General features: G+C 41.8%; 2 protein-coding genes across 2 annotated transcripts in view; one reads left to right on the forward strand and one right to left on the reverse strand.

The window, feature by feature from the left end:
- Positions 1–2146: 2146 nt before the first annotated feature.
- Positions 2147–8578, reverse strand: aoc1 (amine oxidase copper containing 1). Its single transcript, XM_062379068.1, has 5 exons — positions 8503–8578; positions 6212–7752; positions 5080–5368; positions 3883–4015; positions 2147–3358 (listed from the first exon to the last, which is right to left on the reverse strand). Exons 2-5 carry the CDS (start codon positions 7746–7748, stop codon positions 3089–3091), a joined length of 2229 nt encoding a protein of 742 aa, XP_062235052.1. The 5' UTR covers positions 7749–7752; positions 8503–8578; the 3' UTR covers positions 2147–3088.
- Positions 8579–10914: 2336 nt separating this feature from the next.
- The window catches only part of sspo (SCO-spondin), a 69023-nt gene continuing 56923 nt past the window's right edge, over positions 10915–23014 (forward strand). Inside the window, exons 1-23 of the mRNA XM_062380033.1 lie at positions 10915–10967; positions 11469–11678; positions 12346–12428; positions 12525–12695; positions 12796–13019; positions 13248–13350; positions 13806–13964; positions 14185–14270; positions 14529–14654; positions 15938–16094; positions 16204–16456; positions 16551–16692; positions 16789–16921; positions 17339–17511; positions 17973–18191; positions 18294–18459; positions 18955–19213; positions 20886–21096; positions 21739–21833; positions 21913–22169; positions 22274–22408; positions 22489–22691; positions 22851–22978. Of these exons, the coding sequence (XP_062236017.1) occupies positions 10915–10967; positions 11469–11678; positions 12346–12428; positions 12525–12695; positions 12796–13019; positions 13248–13350; positions 13806–13964; positions 14185–14270; positions 14529–14654; positions 15938–16094; positions 16204–16456; positions 16551–16692; positions 16789–16921; positions 17339–17511; positions 17973–18191; positions 18294–18459; positions 18955–19213; positions 20886–21096; positions 21739–21833; positions 21913–22169; positions 22274–22408; positions 22489–22691; positions 22851–22978 (3746 nt within the window). The remainder of the gene's footprint in view (positions 10968–11468; positions 11679–12345; positions 12429–12524; positions 12696–12795; positions 13020–13247; positions 13351–13805; positions 13965–14184; positions 14271–14528; positions 14655–15937; positions 16095–16203; positions 16457–16550; positions 16693–16788; positions 16922–17338; positions 17512–17972; positions 18192–18293; positions 18460–18954; positions 19214–20885; positions 21097–21738; positions 21834–21912; positions 22170–22273; positions 22409–22488; positions 22692–22850; positions 22979–23014) is intronic.

The following is a 23014-nucleotide window of genomic DNA, read 5'->3' on the forward strand; positions in this document are numbered from 1 at the left end:
ACTCTCCATCATCATTAGATATTTGGTGCTGTCTCTCCCAGGGTCTCAGACAGGATGTAGTGTTGGACTATCGCAGCATTCAAACATATGTGACATGTCCATGCCCAAGTCACAGTGAGGCTTGAATGAATGAGGATAAATCATCTATTGATAAAAACAGATGTATGATTAGTGCAGAGCCACTGCTGGAAATAGAAGGAGAAAGAAAAATGAAAAAAGTAAGGAGGAAAGAAGGGAAGGAAGGATGCTGCTTCACAAGCCGGACAATGGCCTATTGCTCCTTTCTTCTTTGTGATAATTTTTTGTTGTTGTTATAATTCTTTTTTTTTTCTGAAAACGAATCTCAGTAATTCTCTATTCAAAACAACGTTTACCCCAAATAAATCTTACTCCTGGACTTCTTTGGTGATGTTTCTTTATTTTTTCGTAAATATCTCGTCATTTTCAACATTTAATGTTAATAAGATGCTTGGGTTTTGAAACAATCCCTGTAAATATACAAACCTTCCAATCAAATAAGTATTCTACACACCAGAGAAGGGTATATTTAAACCTCAATACATTTTATTCTTCAAGTTCTTAACTTCTGAATAACTATATTCAATGTAAATGTTAGTCTGAGAAAGTATAAGTTTGCATGAGTTGTCACACGGAAATAACATGTGCATGGGCCATGTTGCATGATGAACACTAAATGGGCTTGTAAGTAGATGTATGATGGTTTTATAACCCAGCTCCGCTCTCTGCTAATTGTTCTGGTCTCCACCCTCATGAACGAGCGTCATGGAAGTGGGTATGCAGACGGTGTAGTCGTGGGAAGCAAAAGTTTAGTTCTTCAAGTCTTTTGAAAAGCTTGCATTTCCAGGCATGTATGAGTAGAGGACCTTCTCAACCGACTTTAGGTGAGTATACATTCTGATGATGAAAACATAAATATAATCATCATTGTTGAAACATGCACACTATTCGTAATTATAATGATAACGTTTAAGACTAACCCCTTACCCAGAATATTAAAAAACTTCAAATAGCAAATTATGGCTTGTGTTCAACAGAAATTGTCAGCTTCATAAGCTCATCTGAGGAGACAATTATTCAAGTAACCACTAGGTGGCCATATTTCTCCATCTAAGATTCCAGGCTTTTTATGAACGACCTACACATGCTACTACATGTTAGAAATATTTGTTGTAAGAGTTTAAAAATGTTGCATTATTTTCTTTATGTTGTTGTCTTTAAAGGTTCAGTTTGACTGATTTAAGTGAAAGGGCTCTATTGGTAGAAATTTTATATAAAATACTCCTAGTGAGGTTTTCACCAGTGTGTTTCATCTGAATTGTATGAATTTTTTTTTTTTTAACCCTAGAATGAGCCCTTTATATTTAAATACTTTATAATAACATCGGGAGCAGCCAGTCATGTTTTTTTCAGTAGCCCAGACTGGACAAACTAAAACCTTTTGATTTCTTATGACAACTTAAGGCTACCACAGGTTCTCTGTCATGTTTGGAAGTGGAGGGTGAGGTGAGGGGTATTCAGCTGCAACATGACACTTCACCACTAGATGTCACTAAATTCAACACACTGAACCTTTAAGTTCAAACCACATGCAAAGTGTAATGGCGATACTCGCATTCGCGTCCGGCTAAAGATGAAACGTTATTTATACTGTGCAGCCTTAAAAAGCTTCTTTTAATGGCTTTATATGAATGTAAACCAGGTCAGTTTCTTATTAAAACATGTCTCAGTGATTTGAAACGTGCAGGGTATTGGAAAGATTTAAGAGAGGAGAAAGGATGAGATGCTGTTTTTTACATGTAACATGTCTCTACACCGGTTCAGACTTAACAAACAGTGTTGCAATCAGTACAGTCCTATAGTCATTGCTATGGAAGTTGCTATAGGAATGCTTGTTAGCCATTTGACATTGTCTTTCTGTGCCCTCCTCTAACGTCCCCTCACTGATGCATGCATAGCTCTCATACTATCCCTCTTTTATAATGTGCACTGTAAAACATTGGCACACACCTATAAAAAGAGTTCTTAGACAGTGACGACAGTTGTTGGCCAGATCCTTTTTCCCTTCTTAAAAAACACATATTTACCCTTTATACAGACCCACTTTCCCACTGCACAAACCACTTAATGCTTTTTAGAAGTTTTATTCAGCTTGATGGCAAAAAAGAAAAATGTGTTTATTAATCATTGTTTGATACAAAACATTTGATACAAAATATTATCAATAACATTCAATAAGATCGATAAGATTGATTCATTTGTCACTCTATAAAATATTTCCTTGAGTCACGTGGCTAGGTCAGGAATGTGGGCATAAAGGACAGAGCAGTAACATGTGCTGTTGATTTTCCGTGAATTCTGCCACATTGTACGTATGGATAGGTTTCCAGGGGCGACGGCTCCTCCAGGTGGTATCTGGTCTGTTTGTGTGGAAGGATCCGGAATCAGGCTGTTTGCTCTGTAAGGCCTGTTGTCTGTGTAGCGAAAACATTCCCTCCATGGGGGCGGGTGGAGCGTGCTGAGGGACGGTAGTTTAGACCCATGTGGGGCGGATACGGAGCATCCTGCATCCTGGATGCTTGCTGCTGCTAAACCTCAGCCACGGTGACCCGCCATGGGATTACTGGAGTTCTCAAGACCTCCATGCCCCACACCGACTCCCCTTCCCCCTGCCAGGTTACATGTGTGGTTTGCTATACTGTGTTACATAAACTTTGCCATTAAGAGTAATTTATGGGAGATAGGAAAGAGACATGGATTATGTCAAGTGGTGTTTGAAAAGGGGTTGTTTGATGTTAGTGCAATAATTTCACTTAAAAGTATGGTTTTAAGTTGTACATGACCATTGATAGAAAAAAAGTAGCATTTCTGAAAAGACAATAACACAATATCAACCTTTTCCTTTTAAAATTGTCTTTCTTTTACATTTGTTCTCATAGGCTGTCATATTGTTATACATGAATCTGACTTTATGTTCTTCAAGTGATTGTCATTAGCTAAGATCCACATTGTGTAATTGAGCCTTATTAGTGTATTGAAATTGTACTAAATCACTATTTAGAAAACCTCACTAGACACCTGCATAGGTGCCGTTGTAAAAGAATGGCTTGTCTGTCACACAGTGTCCTACGACCTCAGGTGTCCATCTCTGGACCTTGGGTTTGCCATCCTGGCCCGGCCGGACGATGACGGTGCTGCGCGACGACAGCGAAGGGTCTTCGTCGAAGAAATTGAAGGGACGAAGGAAGAAGCCCACTGCGTTGCCGGGTGTCGCCGTGTTGGGGATGTCTTCTGAGTGAGGCACATGCAGGAACCCCACCGTCACCCAGGCAACTAGGTCCTGCACACAGGGAAGCAAACATTACAGTAAGACTACTTTGAATAGGACACAGAACATGTGGTTTTCATCCATTTAAACGTGCAAACAGGGGGAAATGTCAGCATTGGGAACTGATAAACAGATTCTTTGAGGAAGAGCAAACTTCCAACTTCCAATCCAATTACGTAACCTCACAGAAAACATCTCCCCCACCCCTGAAATATAAACAGCTTTTCTGAGAATCCATTTCAAACTGCCTATTTATGAATCTTGCCTCCTACTCCAGTAAAAAAGAGATCAAATAGCTTTGTTTCAATAGTCACCAACAGTAAACCTCAAAAAGCAAGGAAAGTGTGACAATGATCTTCAGATGTTATTGTTGAGTTCTTACTTGTTAATTGTTAAAGGAATAGTTCAACAATTTGGAAAATAGATATTTTTTATCTCTGTAGAACACTGACATCAACCTCATGTCTTTATTGAGCATTGTGTCATATACATGAACAGGGAACATACAAAGGTCAAAATAGAGTTCACTACTGTACCTGGTTGACTATGTCCTCATTGTTGCGTATGTAGTCCTCAAAGGACACGGCAGGTTCCCAGGGATCATTCTGGCTGTAAATGCTGCTGCTGCTGGCTTCACTATCTTTATGACGAGTCACAGCAAGAGGATACCTGCAAACAAACGGATCAACAGTCAGTGTTATAAATCCTGTCAGTCGGATGGCTGAGTGATAGAGAGCTCAGATATGATTTGCAGCTGCAAATCGGTTTACGACTGTTTTTGTAACCCACATTTTCAGATAATAAAGGACAAATTGCTTTTCTTCCACCGAATACTTGCAACTGTTGGTGTGTGTGCATCACCCAACACTTCAAAATTTTGACATATTTTCACTTTTGTATAATATATGGTATAGACTGAACACAACATTGTGGTAGGTGGTATAGTGGCCCACAACAAAGTGATGCACAACTGTCACTTACTGTAATAGAGTATATATCTGATGTCTTTTCTTTCTACCTCTGAGCCTTTGTTTCCACTTTGTTGCATGGTAACAACAATGTGATTGAACTTTCAAACAGGATATTTGGAAAGTGGTCATACCCCTTCAGAAAAAAACATAGGCATATTGTTTTACCCTGTTATATGGGGCTTTAGTAGTTTTTCCTTACTCTTGTTGAGGGTTAAGAACAGAGGATGTCACACCATGTTAAGGCCCTATGAGTTAACATGTGAATATGGGCTATACAAATAAAATGTGATTGATTGATTGATGAACTCGTATTAACTGATTGAATTCAGTCGTTTTTTTTTATTTATTATCTCAAAGCTCTCAGTAAGACCTCAATATTATAGAGAAGCCCAACAGTTATTTTGCTTATCAAATGATTATCTGACTGTTATAGAAATCCAAATAAATGTATATTTGTCAATATTTCGCAAACACTGCTGAGTCCCAAACCAAGGCTCTACTTTGACCTGATTTATTACCCCGCTCCTAATCCGGAGATCAAGCTCTTCAACCTCAGTGAACATCGGGGGGGGGAGTCAATCATTACAAACATATGATGCTATGCGTGCAAACTTTGCTTAAATGCACAGAAACGGAATTCCACTGGAGAAGTCTGTGTCTATAAGGATGTCAACTAAGTGAACTTTAAGATGATAATGAGGACATTTGGAATGAGGGTCCCCATAAAAACATGACACACATAATTGTAGAATATTTGATTACCTTGACCAACTGATGCCGTTTTCCTCTCTCCAGCCTTTTGGAAGGACACTATGGGCATGTGAGTTGAACTGAATTCGGTAACCCTTCTGGTGCCCCCATTTATTTTTCTTGTTGGCGTTGTAAAAGTGCACATAGCGGGGGAACTTTTTGCCAAATGGGAAGGCGGCAGATCGCTCGGTCTTGTGCTCTGTCTTGTGGAGTTTGGACTGGACAATGAAATTCTTCGGGCTCCAGGGATTTGTGAAGTTGACAAACTTCAGATCAATCGACTCAAAGCTGTTCTCTCGACCTGCATCACAGTGACAGCAAAGGTAGATGTCAAGGTGTAATCAGTCTTTTAAGACACAATCAATCCGTTAAGACATATTTCATTTAGTTTCCATCGCTAATTCTTTGGTTATGTGACAAACAGGTCCAAGTTATTGATTTTAGCAAAGAACAGAGCCATGTGCAAACATTTCAAAGGAACATTTGCAGGCGCTTGATAAGCCAAGTCTGCTTTATGACAGGGCAAAGTCCAGAGAGTGCTTTTATCTGGACTGGCATTAATAAAAAAAAAATATGAAAGCTTAATCCATGGGTGCAGTTTTTTTCATCTTGTTTCACTATATCCACAGCCTCAAAAACATACTATGAACACAATGTAATGAGATTGGTGCAACAAGAAAATAAATACATATGAAATGATTGTGCATATAACAGTATTAGAGTATTCTGTATGAAGGCAGACAATGTTTAATGCCAAGTTTCTTTATGACCAGTGGCAACATTTTGAATATTCTCCCTTTCTGCAATGTTATATAGATGGTTATGGAATGGGAAAGGGTTGTTGTTTCTGCAAAGAAAAGTAGGGTTAGACCATTAGACCTGGGGTGAGAGTTGATACCAAAATTTAATTGTGGGCTATGACAAGATGCAAGTTTCCTAAGCAAAAGTTTGACCCATTATATCCTTACTGTCCATCTTCCTACATACCTGTGACATAAGGAATCTCCCAATATATATGTAATTCATATCAACCCTGCTGTTTTGACTGCCGATGCTGTATAGCCTTTTTTTTAAATACAGAGTGTCAGTGGCAAATAATGATACATTAAACATTAAAATATAGTGATTGTAATGGAAAACTCACCAGCGATATCCAGATCCACCTTGTAATGGACAAGGTGTGTGTGCAAGTTACCCAGCGCATAATCGTACACCTTGTTGCCATATTGAAGTCCATTGGATGTCAAGAATGTGGCGTGGATGTATCCAGTGGCGCTGACCTTTACCTCCATCACCCCATTCTGGTAGAAGACGAAGTCCCAGATGTAATCATAGTTGTAAACCGTCGAGGTTGTCCGCAGCACCAGCACGCTGTTTTCCAGCCCCCCGTAGAAGTTGTATCCCCCCTTGAAGTTGGAGTTGAAATGCCTTCTGAGTGGCATACCCGTTGTCATCTCAAAAATACAAAGTGCATTTTTGTGGTGCAGAGGTTTGTCCGTGTCGTAGTAGTGGTTAAGGTCGATAAATGTGGCAATTTCTGGACAGTCGATTCCAGGCGCTAGCTCGAAGCTTGAACTGCCCATGGCCCATCCTGCATCGATATACTTTGTTTGCATGGCCGCAGGAGTGTCACCAGCATAGAAGGCAATCGCTTCTTGGAGGCTGACTTCATAGGCAATCCTTTCTCCATTGAAACGTAGGTCAAAGATTTGAAGCCCGGCTGATGAGCGAACTCTGTAGGCAAAAGACCATCCAGAGTATTCAACAAAGTTGCGGTCAACGAGATAGCGAGGCCCCTGAGGCTCCACAAGCTTTGGCCCGTGGATATTGGTGGGGGTGTTGCTGTGACCCCGGGGGATGTAGGTGGAGTAGAGGTCATTGTCATCGTGATCGGGCAACTTGATCTTCTCCACATCTCCTGACTCATACTTTTCTACCAGCTCCTCAACACTGTCAAAGTACATGCTGTTGTACCAGACCTTTTCGACTCCCCATTTTTCTGGGTCCAGGTCCCGATGGTTGACCAGTACCTCAAACCCAACTGGGTGGATGAAATAACCCTCCACAAACTTCTGCAACATGATCCAGGTTCTCCTCTCACCAGGACCCAGACCACGGGGGGCTATGTCAGAGAACGTCAGGCAGCGGTTAGAGCAGTTAGTGAAGGAAAACCCACCTGTGGTCTCAAAGAGGAGTTTGTGAGCTTTAGTTGTAATCTTCTCAAGGATGGCAATCATATGGCGATACTCTGCAGCAGTAATAGGCCTTGAATCAAAGCCGACAGGCTTCCCCCCCTTGAAGGTCTTAACTTCATGGGACTTTGGGGATGGCAATGGACTTACAATGTACTCAGTGATGTTGGGTTTGATTTGGTTCCCGAACTGAATGATGACACGGGCTTGACGTGGGGGTTTTGACTGTCCTCGGTCCAGAGCTCTCAGGGCTTCGTGCTTCTTTGGCAAATGGAGTTCTATCAGAAGGATGCTGTTCTTCTTCAGAGGCTTGCTGCGAGCATCTGTGAGCTCCAGTTGCGGAAGACCATGCAGGTACGCCCGGACAGCTTTCAATTCACGAACTGTGAGGTCGGCAAACATGGGAGCCCCGTGATGAGCCCAGTCTCTTGAACTGGAAGCACCACAGCCAGCCAAACAGGCCAACAGCAGCAGGCAGAGAAGCTTCATGACCCTAATATGAAGAGAAAAGAATATCCAGAGTAAGATTTGTAAATATAGAGAGGTTGAGTAAAGTCACTTCACAATATTTCATTCACAAAGACAAAAATCTTAGATACAACAGTTTGAAGGCGGATTTTTCCACCTCTACCTGTACCTATCTATACCTCCTCATTTTGACTTTTATGCTAACATCAAATCCACCCACTATGTTCTTATTATCTGCTCTGTTGTTGAGTGCCACTGTGTAACTTTCTGTTCACCCTTTTTATAATAAAACTATCAAGGACATTTAACTTCTCGATGTTTATAATTTATTTAGTTTCAGATTTCCAACAGACCTCTTTAGCAAACTAATTACAGAACACTCCTGCAGATTGGTTCACCCTTCTTCCTATTCTTATTAAATATTTTTATTGTATTCACTATATTACCTTTTGTTATATCGCTCTCTCCTCCATTTCTTCACAGGAACAAAAGCAGCAGATATCACTGCTACAACACATTCACTTTCTACGTTGCCCCTGTCTGCTTTCTCTGGGCCTCCCTGCTCTGTTTGTGCTACATGATAAATATTATCCTTGTATCCATTTTTTACAATTCCCCCCAAATTCTCAGTTTAATAAGGAACTTGATAATAATATATTATTAATATGTTACACTTTTCCATATTACATTATAGCATTTAAACAATACAATTTAAATACAGTCCTTGTTTAAAGACACTTGCAGCTCTGTATTAGGAACAAGAATAGAACGCTACCTGTTGTTGTCCACTTGCTTCAGGTGCTTTTTAAATCAAGGGGGAGGATATCCACTCCTGTGTCAGCTATTGGAAGAAACTTCCTGAATGCACTTTCCAATGCTCTGCTGCTTATACTTAACCTCCTTCTTTGCAGCGACGAGGCGGATTGGCCAACAGTTGGTTGTAAATATTATGAAATAACCAATTTTGGTGTTAGAGAATTAATCTTGCTCAAGGCATTTTTTTGACATTTTAAATTCTGTGACTTTTTCAGATATCTGTTTAAGACATTAGATCTACATATTATACCTTTCTGTAATCTTTAAGATGTGTTCTAAGCACACCAGAAGAGAGAATGGAGATATCATACACAGAGGAGGTGTGGACAGCTTTAAGTGTTCTGCCAGAATTTTATTACTGACAATTTCATTAATTGAAATGTCATTAATTGACATATCACTTTGTAATGTGGAACACTTGTATTAGGCTTACTTTCATTATGCAAAAAGCGGAAAAGAAATAGATTTTGTTCATAGAAATGTCATTCATTTATAATGACATATAAAAGTCCTATTTTTTATAACGAACCAAAGCCTAAATAAAGAAAATATACAATTAATTAAAAATATGCTATTAAAGGTTTATATCATTTTTGTTTTTAAATCTATTAAAATTCTATCAACAGCAAGCAACAATAACAATAACAACAGATTAATCATTGGGTAATTTCTTTCGGAGCGACTCAGGGAACAAACAGTCCTTGCAGGTGGGAGACCGCATCATCATCGCTCAGCCCATTGTCTTCTCCACATGTTTGATGAAACCAGTGGCTGCAGACAACAGGACACACACTCTTCTGTGCTTTTTGGATCATCTCTGCACTGCTCAGGCTCAGCTAAGCGATGTGAGCCGCACTGCACTTCATGCTGAGATTTGAGGTGTCGTCTATTTTCTCTGTGTACTGCTCATTTGGATATGTCTCAAACATGAATATTGTTAACGCTTTCTGAATCTGTTTCAAAATAAAAGCACTCATTTATTATAGAAAGGATTTTATTATTATTGCAGAACCATAAGATGCACTGCTTTATACCGTAGAGTCCTGATATTTAGTAACTGTACCCCAGTTTATTCAAGGAAGTATATAACTCATACCAGAAAACTCGCACTGCAGCTCTGCTGTAGACACGTAGCAGCTACAAACATGACTGTAGACTCTTAGTGCCCTTTCTTACATTGTGTGCTAAGTTTCATGTCTGAACTTGGACCATAGCAGTTGTCATTTACCCCTCCAGAGCCAACATTGTTTAACCTCGCACTTAGATAACAAGAAACAAGGTTTAGTGCTCTATTTTGATGATTAAAGTGCATGGTCTTAAACGCATGGTGCAAGCATGGGGCGTGTCCAAATCTTGTTTTGCTGGTTTAACAACAGGAAAAACAAAGGTCACTTTCCTCAATGTACCTGACCACATTTTCAAGGGCACTTGGGCACTTGATATAACCTACAGATAAAATCTCCCTTCTTTTGTTGAACCATCTCTTTTCACTTGTCTTCTCGTAAATGATAATGAAGACTTGACACGCTGACTCTGCCATTTGCTATTTCTTTAAAGATACACAATGGCTCCAAGGCTGCAATGGAAAGTTAGCTTTGCTGAAAAAGTAAAGAAGTCAATTATGACACAGCTTGAATACTATTTAAGCAAAAATCTTGAGACGGTAGCTTCTCCGTCCTCTACGCTCATCTCTGTCTAAAGTGTACTCTGGTGACAGCTGTGTTTGGGCCTCCTCACTCTGGGGTCGGAAGGTCAGACTTGGGATAGTGGGTGGGAGTCTAAAAGGCTTCAGTCCCCACGGCTGTTGACACGCTTCATTGAATAAATTCCCCCATCATCCTTCCCGAAAAGCGTCTCTTTACAGGATTAGGCTCTGACAAACACCTCTTTATTCTGTGGCTGAGGCTCCACCACCCCCGCAGTCACCTACTGCGTCCAGTAATGTTTGACTGGGTGAGGTCAACGATGTGTCCGTCACAGGTCCGGTGGCCAATGCTTGCTCTTCCAGCTGTGACATTGCCACTTATGTCCAATGAAAGGAGGTTCAGATGATACTGTACCACCCATGATTAACCCCCCGCATTTAAAACCCTGGGTCTGGGGTCCCGCTCCCTCCATAAGGCAAATCATCACTTCACTGTGGATTGTATTGCAGACTGCTGGACAGAGCAATATAAAGAGAAGTGACAGAAAATAACTTTTCGTGGCAAAAATCCAAAGAATTATAAAAAGCACTTGAAAGGTAAGGGCATGTATAGCAGAAAGATTGGATTGTAATAATATGACAAATTCAAAGAATTCATTCTTGGATATGGACTTGCTTATGGACTTTTTTGCAGGAATTTTAAGCACAAATATTTAGGAGAGGACCATGGAGACACTACTACTGACTCTGCTTGGACTTCAGACAGTGATGGGAATGGGGTGAGTGTGATTGAGACCAGAAAGAACAAGACTAAGTATGTTTTTGGACAGAAGGAGGAAAAGGGAAGGAACAATATGGAAAGTGAGAAAGACACTGAAAAGAAATTAAATTTGGCAACATTATAATATCAGTGCTAATTTATTTTTACTTTATATTATTTTCAACCCACTGACCAACTTGCTACAGTATTTATACAGTAAACTGGTGTGCTCTGAATTTAGTTTGAACTGAAGACCTGGATTTTGGGACCTTAAATCAAGTATTTTTTACATATTGAATTATATAATATTTCATTATATTTGCTATTAGGTTAACTTCATATCAATAAGGGTAAATATGTAAATATTTGTTGCATAGCATATTCTCATATTACAACTCAGTTAGTGATCTAAGTTTCTGCTCAAAGAAATTTAATCATATCTGTGGATTTGAGGCACTTGAGTCAATCTTTATGTCAATAGGACATAGAAAGGAAATGAAATCTCTGTATCATATTCCAGACACAGGTGTGAGCATAAAGTGGAGGAGAGAGTGGAGCGAGTTCTGTCTCCACGTCTGCAGCTTGAAGTGAGCTGTTCGGAAGTGTATCAGTACAACACCCAGGACTGGAGGTTAGACGTGGACAGGATGCGCCTCAAGCATGGAGGTGATGATGGCATTGCACTCTACTACAAACAACAGGGGCTCAAGGCCTCCTGCTTCTTGTACAAGTGAGTGAGGAGTTTAATAATTGTCAGAAGAGGTGTGTATAGTTCAGTAATGGGGGTATGCTCAATTGTATCGATCTGATTAAAAACCCATCTGAGATAAATGTTTGTACACTTCAACTTTACCACACATATCTACTTTTACACAGTACTGACGTGTGTGTAAAAGAGAGGGCAAGGCTAGTGGGACCAGATCCCCATGCTATTGTGTTAGATGCCCCTGATTCCATATTTTGGAAGACAGAATGGGTTTTCTTAACAGTAGTATGGTGGAATCTCTGTATTAAAGGTTATAATTTGTGGTGTTGGGAATATGGTGAGGGATCATGTCCTTGTCGCTTCAACAGTGACTCCTGCTGGCTGGTAAGAGCATGACGGCTGGTTGGTGCGGTCAAGTGAAAGTAAAAGGAAGCCATGTTTATATAAAATCTACCCATGAAATAAACTGACAAGACATGCAGTGCAGGAACTAATGCCTTTTCAAATCATTTAAAAGAAGTTGTTTTTCTTTAAAGATACATTTTGTCACCTAGAGTACATATTGTACTTTGGAAGGTAAAAAAGGATTCAAGAGGTGAATGTAAAGGAAGTGAACTATGTGACAGTTGAATGAAACCGAACAATACCAAGAACATACTAACTTTTCACTTGATGGTTCTGTCCACCTCAGACCTCCAGAGATGGAGAGCCAGGTATTGAATAAGACAGTTAAGGCGTGTTGTGAGGGCTGGAGTGGCCCACACTGCTCTGAAGGTGAGAACAAGAAACCAACAGACCAGTTCCATGAACTACAGTCATTCTCCAAGGCATTTACTTCCTCCATTCTTTTTCAAACCTTACCGCTCCCAGGTGTGGGTGTGCGAGGTCAGTGTTACTCTACGTGGAGTTGTGCAGAGTTCCCTGGAGTTCACAACTCGTCCCATATGTCCATGGAGCACTGCTGCAGCAGCCTCTGGGGACTGAGCTGGAAAAATGCCTCTGATCAGACCTGCTTGTCCTGCACCTACACTCTCCTTCCAGGTCAGAAAACATTTATGCAAAGACAGAATATATAACTACCTAAATACCCATATATGGATTACAAATACAGTGCTACTTTTCCTCTCCCATTGGTCTCTAGACTCCCAGTCCTCTCCACTGGTGCGCAGCGGTCTACTGGGTAGTGCCAGGGTGCCTCAGGGTTCGGCCACATGCATGTCCTGGGGTGGAGCCCACTACCGCACTTTTGACAGGAAGCACTTCCACTTCCAGGGCACCTGCACTTACCTTCTGGCCTCATCTACTGATGGCACATGGGCAGTCTACATCAGCACAGTCTGTAATGGGAGAGGAGACTGCAGTAAGGTATGAAACAAGACAGATCCTGCTGCTGATGAAGTTGATGATGTAGGTTTAGATTTTTCCATATAGCCTATGCTGTCTATTCTTCGTATGAAGCTTAGTTTGGGGCTAACGGAAGCCAGTTTGACTTTGATATTATTTGTCATTGTGTTTGATGGAAATATTTGGTAATAACTGATTTTACTTTATATGTGTGTTGTACGTCTATGTATATGTGACTGTTCTTTTCAGGCATTGAGGATGATGCTGGGTCTAGATTTGGTTTCAGTTCAACACAGGAACCTAACACTGAACGACCTTCCTGTTGCAAATGGAGATCCACTTTTCCAAAATGGTAAACTCTTTTCAGCTGTCACTAAAGCCCTTTAATTTCTAGTCCATTTTTTGTTAACCAGGCAATATCAGTCTACCTTCAACAGATTCACAGATTCACAGATTCTTTGTTTCTACTTAAAGTCATTTGGAACCGGAGTTATGGGACAGTAACATACTGACTGAAACTATACAGTTTTTTAACTCAAACAATACTTTATGCAGATGATATTCTTCTTTCCATATCTTAACAACAAATTTGCATCAACCATGTCTTGATTGTTCCTCCTAAACATACCTTGGTTAGTTACTGGGCTTATCCTTCTGAATTTTAGATCCTTTCATTTCAGATGAGGTTCGATATAAGATGGAAATATATAGTGTTGGTCACTTATACCTGGAAGAGGCATGGATGGGTGTTCAACAACAATATTTTGCAGCAAAGCAGAAACACCAGATATTTTCTTCTTTGTACAGGAGTGAGTGTTCATTGGCTGGGGGACTTTGTGTTTGTGGAGAGTGGCCTGGGTGTGAGAGTGAAGTACGACCTGGCCAACACAGTCTACCTGACAGTGACCGCTGAGCACCTTTCAGCTACCAGGGGTCTCTGTGGAGTCTACAACAACAACCCTGATGGTGAGAACAGCATCTCTTAATTAATGTACCTAAGACACAGACTTTTGGAAACACTGACTGTCACTCATGTTCATTTCTTGATTTGGTCTTGGTTTGTCAATACTTGACTATATTGGTGAATTCCACATGACGTATAACAAGCATTGCAAACTGGTTTTGAGTATTAATTGTTGATGAGCAATCAACTGTAGACAATCTGCATCCTGTTTCCTTTGTACAGATGATTTTACCACAATGGGTGGAACTCTCTCCCAGTTCGCTGCCAGCTTCGGCAACTCATGGAAAGTTCCTGATCAGCAGAATGAAGTAATGCACTGAATGCACTGATTGAGTATTTTTTACAGTATACATTTCTGTTAACTACTGTTATTTTTCTTCATGATGTATTTTGATATTTGAAAACAACCATATTGTTATATTGTTGCTATAATAATCCCCCAAATGTGCGTGAAAATGTTTGCATTAATGGTATAGGAAGTTTATTTTGTGTAACAGCAATGTTTTGTGACAGCGTATTTAAAATAGATGGTTATTGTGTCTCTCTGTGTTCCATGCTTCCTTTAGGGCTGCAGCGATGCAGCTGAGCTTGGTCACAGCTGTGATGTCTCAGGAGACCCTGTTCTACGTAAGCAGGCGGAATCTGTGTGTCATCGACTGCTGGAAAACCCCTTCTCGCACTGCCATCCTCGGGTGAGGCACCATTGATATTTCTCATGTTGCATAAATTGCTTCTCGGATAAAATTTCTCTGAGAGAACTCTCTTAAGAGTGTAATGAACTGTAAAACAATACACTCTTATAAGTAAATGATTTACTAGAAATCAGTTGCTAAAACAGTTCCATAATAACAATATTGTACTGTATGTTAGGATTTTTTTTTAATAATTTTTCCATCCCGCCCACTATACTAAACTCCAGCTACCCTAAGGCACATCCTAACTGGTTGTCAAATAAGTATCCCAAGGTAGGTATAATTGGACAAACAACCAGGTACTCAGATGCCTTGCAGCAACAACTGAAACAAAGAATGAGAGGAAAAGGCCTGGGTATGCAGACATGGCATTTGAGGCAGAGCAACAGGACTGAAGAGCAATAGTTTGCCCTGTGGATGTCAGCTGCAGAGGTTTCCTTTCGACAACAACCATCAAGTTGTTAAAGAATCTGGGGATCCATGGAACCTTGCAACAGAACATAATAGAAACATCACACAATGGAAAACACTTCAGCCAATGGCTCTGGATCAGGAGGAAAGATCCCAACTGGTCCTCAAGATGCTAGGGACATGCACCTAGGTCTTATCAACCTGTGGTGGGCCGGCCTTAGAAGAGGGTTTCTGGTGATTTAAAGGCCGAACCACCCGATGACGCTTATAGGTACACAAGTGAAGATATGTCCCCAACATCCGCTGATGGTCACTAACACCCGCTAGCATCAACCGGTGGTAGGCGTTAATTAGTGTGGTAGAACACACAAGGGATATTCTGCATCTTGTCCTGAAGTTATGTCCCTAACATCCACTGGTGGCCGCTGACACCTGCTAACCTCTACTGTTAACTGGTTAATTAAATTGTGTTGACGAAGACCTTCAAACGAACAAGGGATATTCAACATCTTGTACTATATTGTAAAATATCTCTAGTCTTCTTCTCCCTGGTTAGACTTATGACCTACTATTCATGCAGCCATTACTTATGTAACAGTGTAACACATTTTTGCATTGCCTATTCACGTGTTTTGCAAGGAATTTCTCTGTGCATGTTTGTTCTGTTGACCCCCCCCCCCCCCCCCCCAAAAAAAAAAAAAAAAAAAAAAATTCAGCTTTGACCGCTCAGTAAGTCTACAATATCAATACTGACACTTTGCAGGATTTGTATATTTCTGACTTTGGAGACACTTGTAATTCGCCCCAGAAGGACTTTTTCATGTTATTTTATGCAGGTTTGCTGTTACAAGTGTTCAGTTTGTGTCTTTCAGTTGGACCCAGCAGCGTACATGGACACCTGTCTTTACCTCTTCTGCAGCCTGCCACCAAAACAGAGGGATGGGGCAGTGTGTGACACTCTGGCCAGCTACGCCAGAGAGTGCGCCCAACAACATGTCATCATAATGTGGAGGACCGACACCCTTTGTGGTAATGAAATATGAGAAATTGTGATATTGGTGCACATTGTGGAGGCTTACATTGTAGACGGACTATACTTAATGTCTCGCTGTTTTTTCTGTTATCTTTTCCTCTGCAGGTCGTGTCTGTGCAAGAGGTCAGGTGTTTTCCGACTGTGTGTCCTCCTGTCCCGCCACCTGTGCATCTCCCCAGCCCCCAGGGCCGGCTATAGCCGTTGGCCAGTGTAGGGAAGAGTGTGTGGGGGGCTGTGAGTGTCCGCCGGGCCTCTACCTTCACCAAGGACTCTGTCTTAAAAGAGACGATTGTCCTTGCTTCCATCGCAGACGTACATATCAGTCAGGGGACAGGATACAGCAGAGATGCAACACGTGGTGAGGGAGAAATGTGTGTTTGGCTGTTCCCCGCACCTCTCTTACCTCTAAACTCCTTTTAACGCCAACCCTTCTTCATTCTCTTCTCTTCCAGTGTTTGCCGAGCAGGCCAGTGGCAGTGTACTGGGGAGAAGTGCGCTGGCCAGTGCAGCCTGATGGGGGCGCTTCAGGTGACCACGTTTGACAAAAAGAGGTATTCACTGCAGGGTGGAGACTGTCCCTTCACTGCTGTGGAGGTGAGACATAAAATACAAACCATGCACACCCTTAGATAAACCATGACCTCATGGACAGTTGTGTTTACTGTGGCCACTTCTCCTTTGTGTGTTCAGGACTTTGTCGACAGGAAGCTTGTGGTAAAGGTGCACTGTGGGGAGTGTACAGCAGGAGGAGGAGGAGGCCTGGGTTGTCTGAGGGAGATGTCAGTCACAGCACTCCGCACCACAGTCACCATCACAGACACAGGTAAGTTAGTCAAACATACTGATCTGAGATATCATAACTTACTTCAGGCATGAATAAGGCATCTGCCTCCTGGGCTTTTCCTGGGCAACATGTTGCGTGTCAGACCCATCTATTTCAACTTGGGCGGTACTATTTTGTTTTGGGCCAACATTGTTGGCATTTTCCAGGTGGTGTCCATGTCAGGGCGGTCTTTGATATGCAGTTCCAAGCACCCCTTAACCATTTTAACCCCTGACATCTGATCACTAGCACCGAAACTCTTAGGCTTAGTCCTTGCACACATACACAACATATTTAATTGTAATAAATCAATGACTGTAAATTATTGACCTGGAGTTGGGAGCCTAACCCCATCTGCAAGAACTTAAATGTATTAACTGCCTTGTGATTTTTTATGGTTGATCCCGTTACTTCCAGGTACAGTGATTTTGAATGGTGAGAGAGAGGCGTTACCTTTGGTGACAGGAGACCTGGTTGTGCGGAGGGCCTCCTCATCATTTCTCCTCATCCAGACTTTCGGAGCCCAGCTGCTCTGGTATCTAGATGGACCCTTGGCCCTGGTCATGTTGCAGCCCGGGTTTGCAAACAAGGTATCCTTCACAGACTGTATCATACAGATTAATCACCAGTACTTCTTTGGGTTAGTTTGGTTTATTATCCTTTTGGAAATTGGTGGGACATGAAGTTATGTGAAAATACGTGATTATCATGCAAAAACTAAAGATAGCTAGCATGCTAACTTGATTCGCAAGGCATTCTGGGTAACCCTTGGTTTTAAGTGTAGGTCTGAAAATCTTCTTTTCGAGGGTATTAGCCCTAACACTTGGCCCCACCTCTCTGTCCCAACAGGTAATGGGACAGCCTACCCCTACACGAGAACCCGCAAATCTTAGGGGCAGGGAATCTCACTGTGTGTATTCTAGCTATGCTAGCATGCTAGCTATCATAAAAAAAATGATGAGTGTTCTAAAAATGTAAGTCGCTTTGGATAAAAGCGTCAGCTAAATGACATGTAATGTAATGTAATGTAATATTCAATTTTATATTCAAGGTGCGTGGCCTGTGTGGAACGCTGACCTGGAACCAGCACGATGATTTCACCACCCCAGAAGGAGACGTCGAGACCAGCGTGTCATCCTTTGCGGGGAAGTTTACATCAGAGCATTGTACTCTACCTGGAGGAGCTCCACCTGACCCCTGCACCACCTACACCCAGAGGAGATACTATGCAGAGACTGTGTGCTCCATCATTCACAGCCCTATCTTTCAGGTAGTGTATAAGGAGCATCATGTAACATAAGTCAGTGGTAAATTCACTATCATCTGCCTGCATACTTTTTATCACTAATGCACCCCCCTCTGGGATCTTCAGGCGTGTCATGACCTGGTGGAGAGGGAGCCATATTTCCGTCTCTGCCTCTCAGAGGTTTGCGGCTGCGCTCCACAGAAGGCCTGTCACTGCACCGTCCTCATTGCCTACGCACGGCACTGCGCTCAGGAGGGCGTTGTTGCCCAATGGCGCAACCACACCTTCTGCCGTAAGTAGGAAGGCCACTGGTTAAGTGATAATCCAGGACATCCATCACCGTGGAGTCCAGAGAAGTGTCCACAGTAATTTGGGGTCTTTCTCTGTGAAATCAAGATAAGATCCGACATTTTGGAAAAAACGCAGACATCAGTGACTACATTTACATGGTCAGAAATATTCGGACTATTAACCTGATTCAGAATAAGACAATATTTTAACTTTGGTGTTTACATGAGTTGCTAATGGAATATTCAATTTATATAGAAAGTGCTTTGAGTCGTCATCAAGACGAGAAAAGCACTATATTAAATAACATGTACCATTTTTCCTGGTTAAGGTAACCCAAAAATGCTTTATACATGGAGAACCACAAAGGCAATTGCCATTAGAAAACTCTCAGCAGTCTTAAGTCACTTTTAGGTTTTAACATTTTAAGATAGAATCACAAATTACACCAAGCTTGTTTCCATTTTTGTAAACTTTCCCTCCTCTGCTTTCTCCCCAGCGGTCCAGTGTTCAGGCGGTCAGGTGTACCAGGAGTGTGGTCGTGCATGTGGAGCCTCCTGTTCAGACCTGCGTCAGAGCTGGAGCTGCGATGACAGTGGTGGAGGGGGCCTGAAGATGTGTGTTCCAGGTTGCCAGTGCCTGCCAGGACTAGCACAGGACCACCAGAGCCAGTGTGTTCCCATCGCCATGTGCCCATGTGTGCAAGAGGACAAGACGTACCAGCCCGGTGCTGTCCTTCAGAACAACTGTAACACCTGGTATGTTAAACAGAAGAACTTTTTTCCTTATTGTTCATATCAGCTTCTCCCTGGCTATAATTTCTAGTTTTACCTTATTTAGTTAGAAGTTGTGTTTAATTTGTTTGACTAGAAACTCTGCATTTTAGTTACTTTTATGAGTAAGACATTTTTAGCTGTGTTTTTCACATTGGAAATATTAAATTTCTGATTGAAAATAATAGTTTTTGGCTGGAAATTGGGGATTTGGGTCTTTTTTGATACTGCTTTTGTTGCAACTTAACACCGCTTAGTTCAACAGAACTGAACTGTAATTCACTTGGGTTGAATACAACCATTGCTGCACAGACAAAGCACTCCTGCAAGTGCAGACAAAGTGACACACCAAGCCTGTTAAAAAAACTCATTATGGTGAGGTATATTCTGTGCAAGCTCTTTAAGACCCAGAAGCATGAATTATATTTTATAGCACACCATAAAAAAGGACCTTCCTAATATGGTTATCTGCATGTTGCTTTTATATTGTGGTAGATGTGATATAAATCTGAGAGGGTAAGCATGTTTTCTCCACTGTGTGTAGAACTTTAATGCACCTACAATAAAATATTGGCACATGGGGATGGGTTTGTCTCTAGTACATGAAGTGACTAAAACCACTCGGCTCATGTGCTGACACAGCTTCTCATCTCCGAAATAGACATTTATTATGGAATGCAAAGTATTTTGAGGACAATATAAAGGTCAAAGGACAGTGACAACAGTGTGTTTGTGGACTAATGTTTTCTATTAGAAGCAGAAGTTTATTGTCTCTTTCTTGATACACATTTAGCGCATGTTTTAGCGGAAGTCAAAAAAGGACATTGTACATTTGCCCAAAAACAATAATAAGAATGATCATTTGATAAACATCATTTATTTGATTGTACTTTTTGTATTTGATTGTATTGCTATGTAAGTGAGGACGTATATTCAAGAGGATATCTATGAGAATAGTGTATTCATAGCTTTAAGTTAAACTCCTGCCGTGCAAAGATTAGAATGTGTGTTTAAATGGCTGAAGCCCACCACGTCACCCAAGTGAGTCCCTGGTGGTGTAAGAGCTCTAATGAAATCTCTCTATGTTCCTGCTCCCTGCCTCAGGATAGGTTGATTTCATTGTGTCTCTTCACCATAAAGACACTCACTCGATGGACTGTCGCCATTGTCGCAGAGTAGACTGCTGAATGAATATGTGTCAATCTGATTTTACACAAGTCTCCTGCCCTCTTGCCCTTCCATAACTCATTCTCATAATGTTCTAATTGCTGACCCTGCACTGAACATTAGCCTGATTGATTGCTATGAGGAAATGTATCATTTTGGATTAGATAATTATCACACTGATAATAGAATATGAGGTACAGTATATCCATTTACTTTGAATTGCAATCCTTGGCCTGAATCAGGTGAAATTACTTTCATCACACCTCCTGTTGCTTCATCACATTTTACGGCTACTCTTTAGAGATTATTGTCAGTAAATTCCACTGAACCAGCAGATCTTTTTTGGTCATGCTAAAGGTCGATTTTATATTGTTTTATGTATAATTTTTTTTTACAAGTTATAGACCATGCATTTCACATTGTGTGACTTAGTCTTGATTTTTGGAGAAACTTATGTCAATGCTCACTTTGCTCCCCCTTCCCTTCACAGTGTGTGTGAGCAGGGGCTGTTTAACTGCACCAAGGAGCGCTGTGAGGAGGTGAACCCGTGTCCAGGCTCTCTGGTCTACTCTCCACGCTCCTGCCTCCTCACCTGCTCCAGCCTGGACCCTCCGGGCCAACAGCCGGGGCCCCGATCCGGACTGTCGAGCTGCAAAGAGCCCCTGTCTGGTTGCGTCTGTCCCCAGGGAACTGTCCTCCTAGTGGGTGAAAACTCAAATTTGGTCTTGTGAATGGATATCTTTTATATTAGTCAGCCAGCAATATCAGATATGCAGATGTTTAAGACTGTCCCTACGGGTAACACCTCAATAAAAGATCGAATAAGAATATAACTAGTTAAAGGAAAAGCTGATCAATGTTTTTGGAGGCTGTCCCCTTTTTCTTAGGCTAGCAGCTCCTTTGTTTGTAGCAGTGCTCAGAACGTTCTTTATACCACACTAGCTAAGTTCCATGTTATAGATTTATGTTAATTTTAAAGTTGGGTTTTCGCCGAACATAGCAGAGATAACTATTTGTGGTCAGAGATAGGATAAGATTCAGATCAAGTTAAAGTAAGAGGAAACCCATTTTTTGTATCTGGTCCACCCATCTATAGTTAATTATAAAATATGATCATTAAATCTTGAATATATTCTTATAATTTATGTGTAAAAAGATTACAGACAAAAAAAGCCCATTTGTATAGAAAACATGCAGTTTTAAATCTGCTTTATTGTCATCTTATTTAATTCTTCTTGGGCTTAATATCATCTTCAGACAAAGGTTAAAAAAGGGACATGACTCACTAACTTAATGGAATTCTGACTCCTGCACATGACATGATGTCTTCTGGTTTCCTGCAGGGTGATCGCTGTGTTCAGCCGGACGAGTGCCCGTGTCACCATAATGGTCGACTCTACTACAGCAACGACACCATCACCAAAGACTGCAACACATGGTAACGTATGCAGTTGACTCGATGGATCCCATCACTGCAGCGTGCAACTATCTCAACTGCTCTTCATTCTCTGCCACAGTGTGTGTAAGGAACGCCGCTGGCATTGCAGCCAGTTAGCCTGTGCCGGCGTGTGCGTGGCAACGGGGGATCCCCACTATGTGACCTTCGATGGCCGCTGTTTCTCTTTCCTTGGCGACTGCCAGTACGTCTTAGCGAGGGAGACCGGGGGTTTGTTCAGTGTCACGGCGGAGAACGTGCCCTGTGGGAGCACTGGGGTCACCTGCACAAAGTCGGTCACGCTCAGCCTGGGAAACACCATCATACACCTGCTGAGAGGTAAGAGGCACAGTGGGGCATTATGGGGGATGGCAGGTCGAGGTTCATGAGTACCATGGACTATGCTTTTGCTTGAAATAAACGCTATTGTCTCTATCTTATAGGTAAAGCTGTGACAGTGAATGGGATGCCAGTTACTCTACCAAAGTCCTACAGTGGCAGTGGTCTGTCTTTGGAAAGAGTCGGCCTGTTTGTGTCCCTCTCCTCTCAACTCGGGGTCACTCTGCTTTGGGATGGCGGTAGGACAGACTTTACATTTTCACAATTTAATTCACCAATAGCTTTTCATGGTATTTATAGCAGACATAAATATTTCCAGGTATGCGCCTTTATGTGCGCCTGGCTGCCCACCTACGGGGTCGGGTCGGGGGCCTGTGTGGAAACTTTGATGGGGATACGGAGAACGACTTCACAACACGGCAGGGCATCGTGGAGTCTACAGCTGAGCTGTTTGGAAACTCCTGGAAGGTCAGCCCCTCCTGCCCTGACGTGGCGGATCAGGACCTCCGAGACCCCTGCGCTGTAAGTTCAACACAGAAATGCACACACACTGATATTTGCATGAAGTGTACACTCTGACCTAATTACCTGCTTGTAAAATATGTTAAATCATGTGATTATGTGATGTATCTTCCTGATACAAAATACAAAAACTGCCTTCTCTCTCGTTGTTGTGTTCAGCTGAACCCCCACAGAGTGACATGGGCCAGGAAAAGGTGTGCAGTCCTCAGTCTGGAGCTCTTTTCTCAGTGCCACGCTGAGGTTCCCTTCCAGCAGTATTATGACTGGTGTGTCTTTGATGCTTGCGGGTAAGTGACTAGTCGACACGATCAAGTATGTATCGT

The sequence above is a fragment of the Platichthys flesus genome, chromosome 21 (assembly GCF_949316205.1).
Source record: "Platichthys flesus chromosome 21, fPlaFle2.1, whole genome shotgun sequence".
Classification (NCBI taxonomy): Eukaryota; Metazoa; Chordata; class Actinopteri; order Pleuronectiformes; family Pleuronectidae; genus Platichthys; species Platichthys flesus.

Coding starts and splice junctions, on each gene's coding strand:
- aoc1 (XM_062379068.1), bottom strand. CDS start 7,748: ATGAAGCTTCTCTGCCTGCTGCTGTTGGCCTGTTTGGCTGGCTGTGGT. Junction 5,369..6,211: donor GGTGGATCTGGATATCGCTG/GTGAGTTTTCCA, acceptor ACTGTGATGCAG/GTCGAGAGAACAGCTTTGAG. Junction 4,016..5,079: donor AACGGCATCAGTTGGTCAAG/GTAATCAAATAT, acceptor GTTTGTTTGCAG/GTATCCTCTTGCTGTGACTC.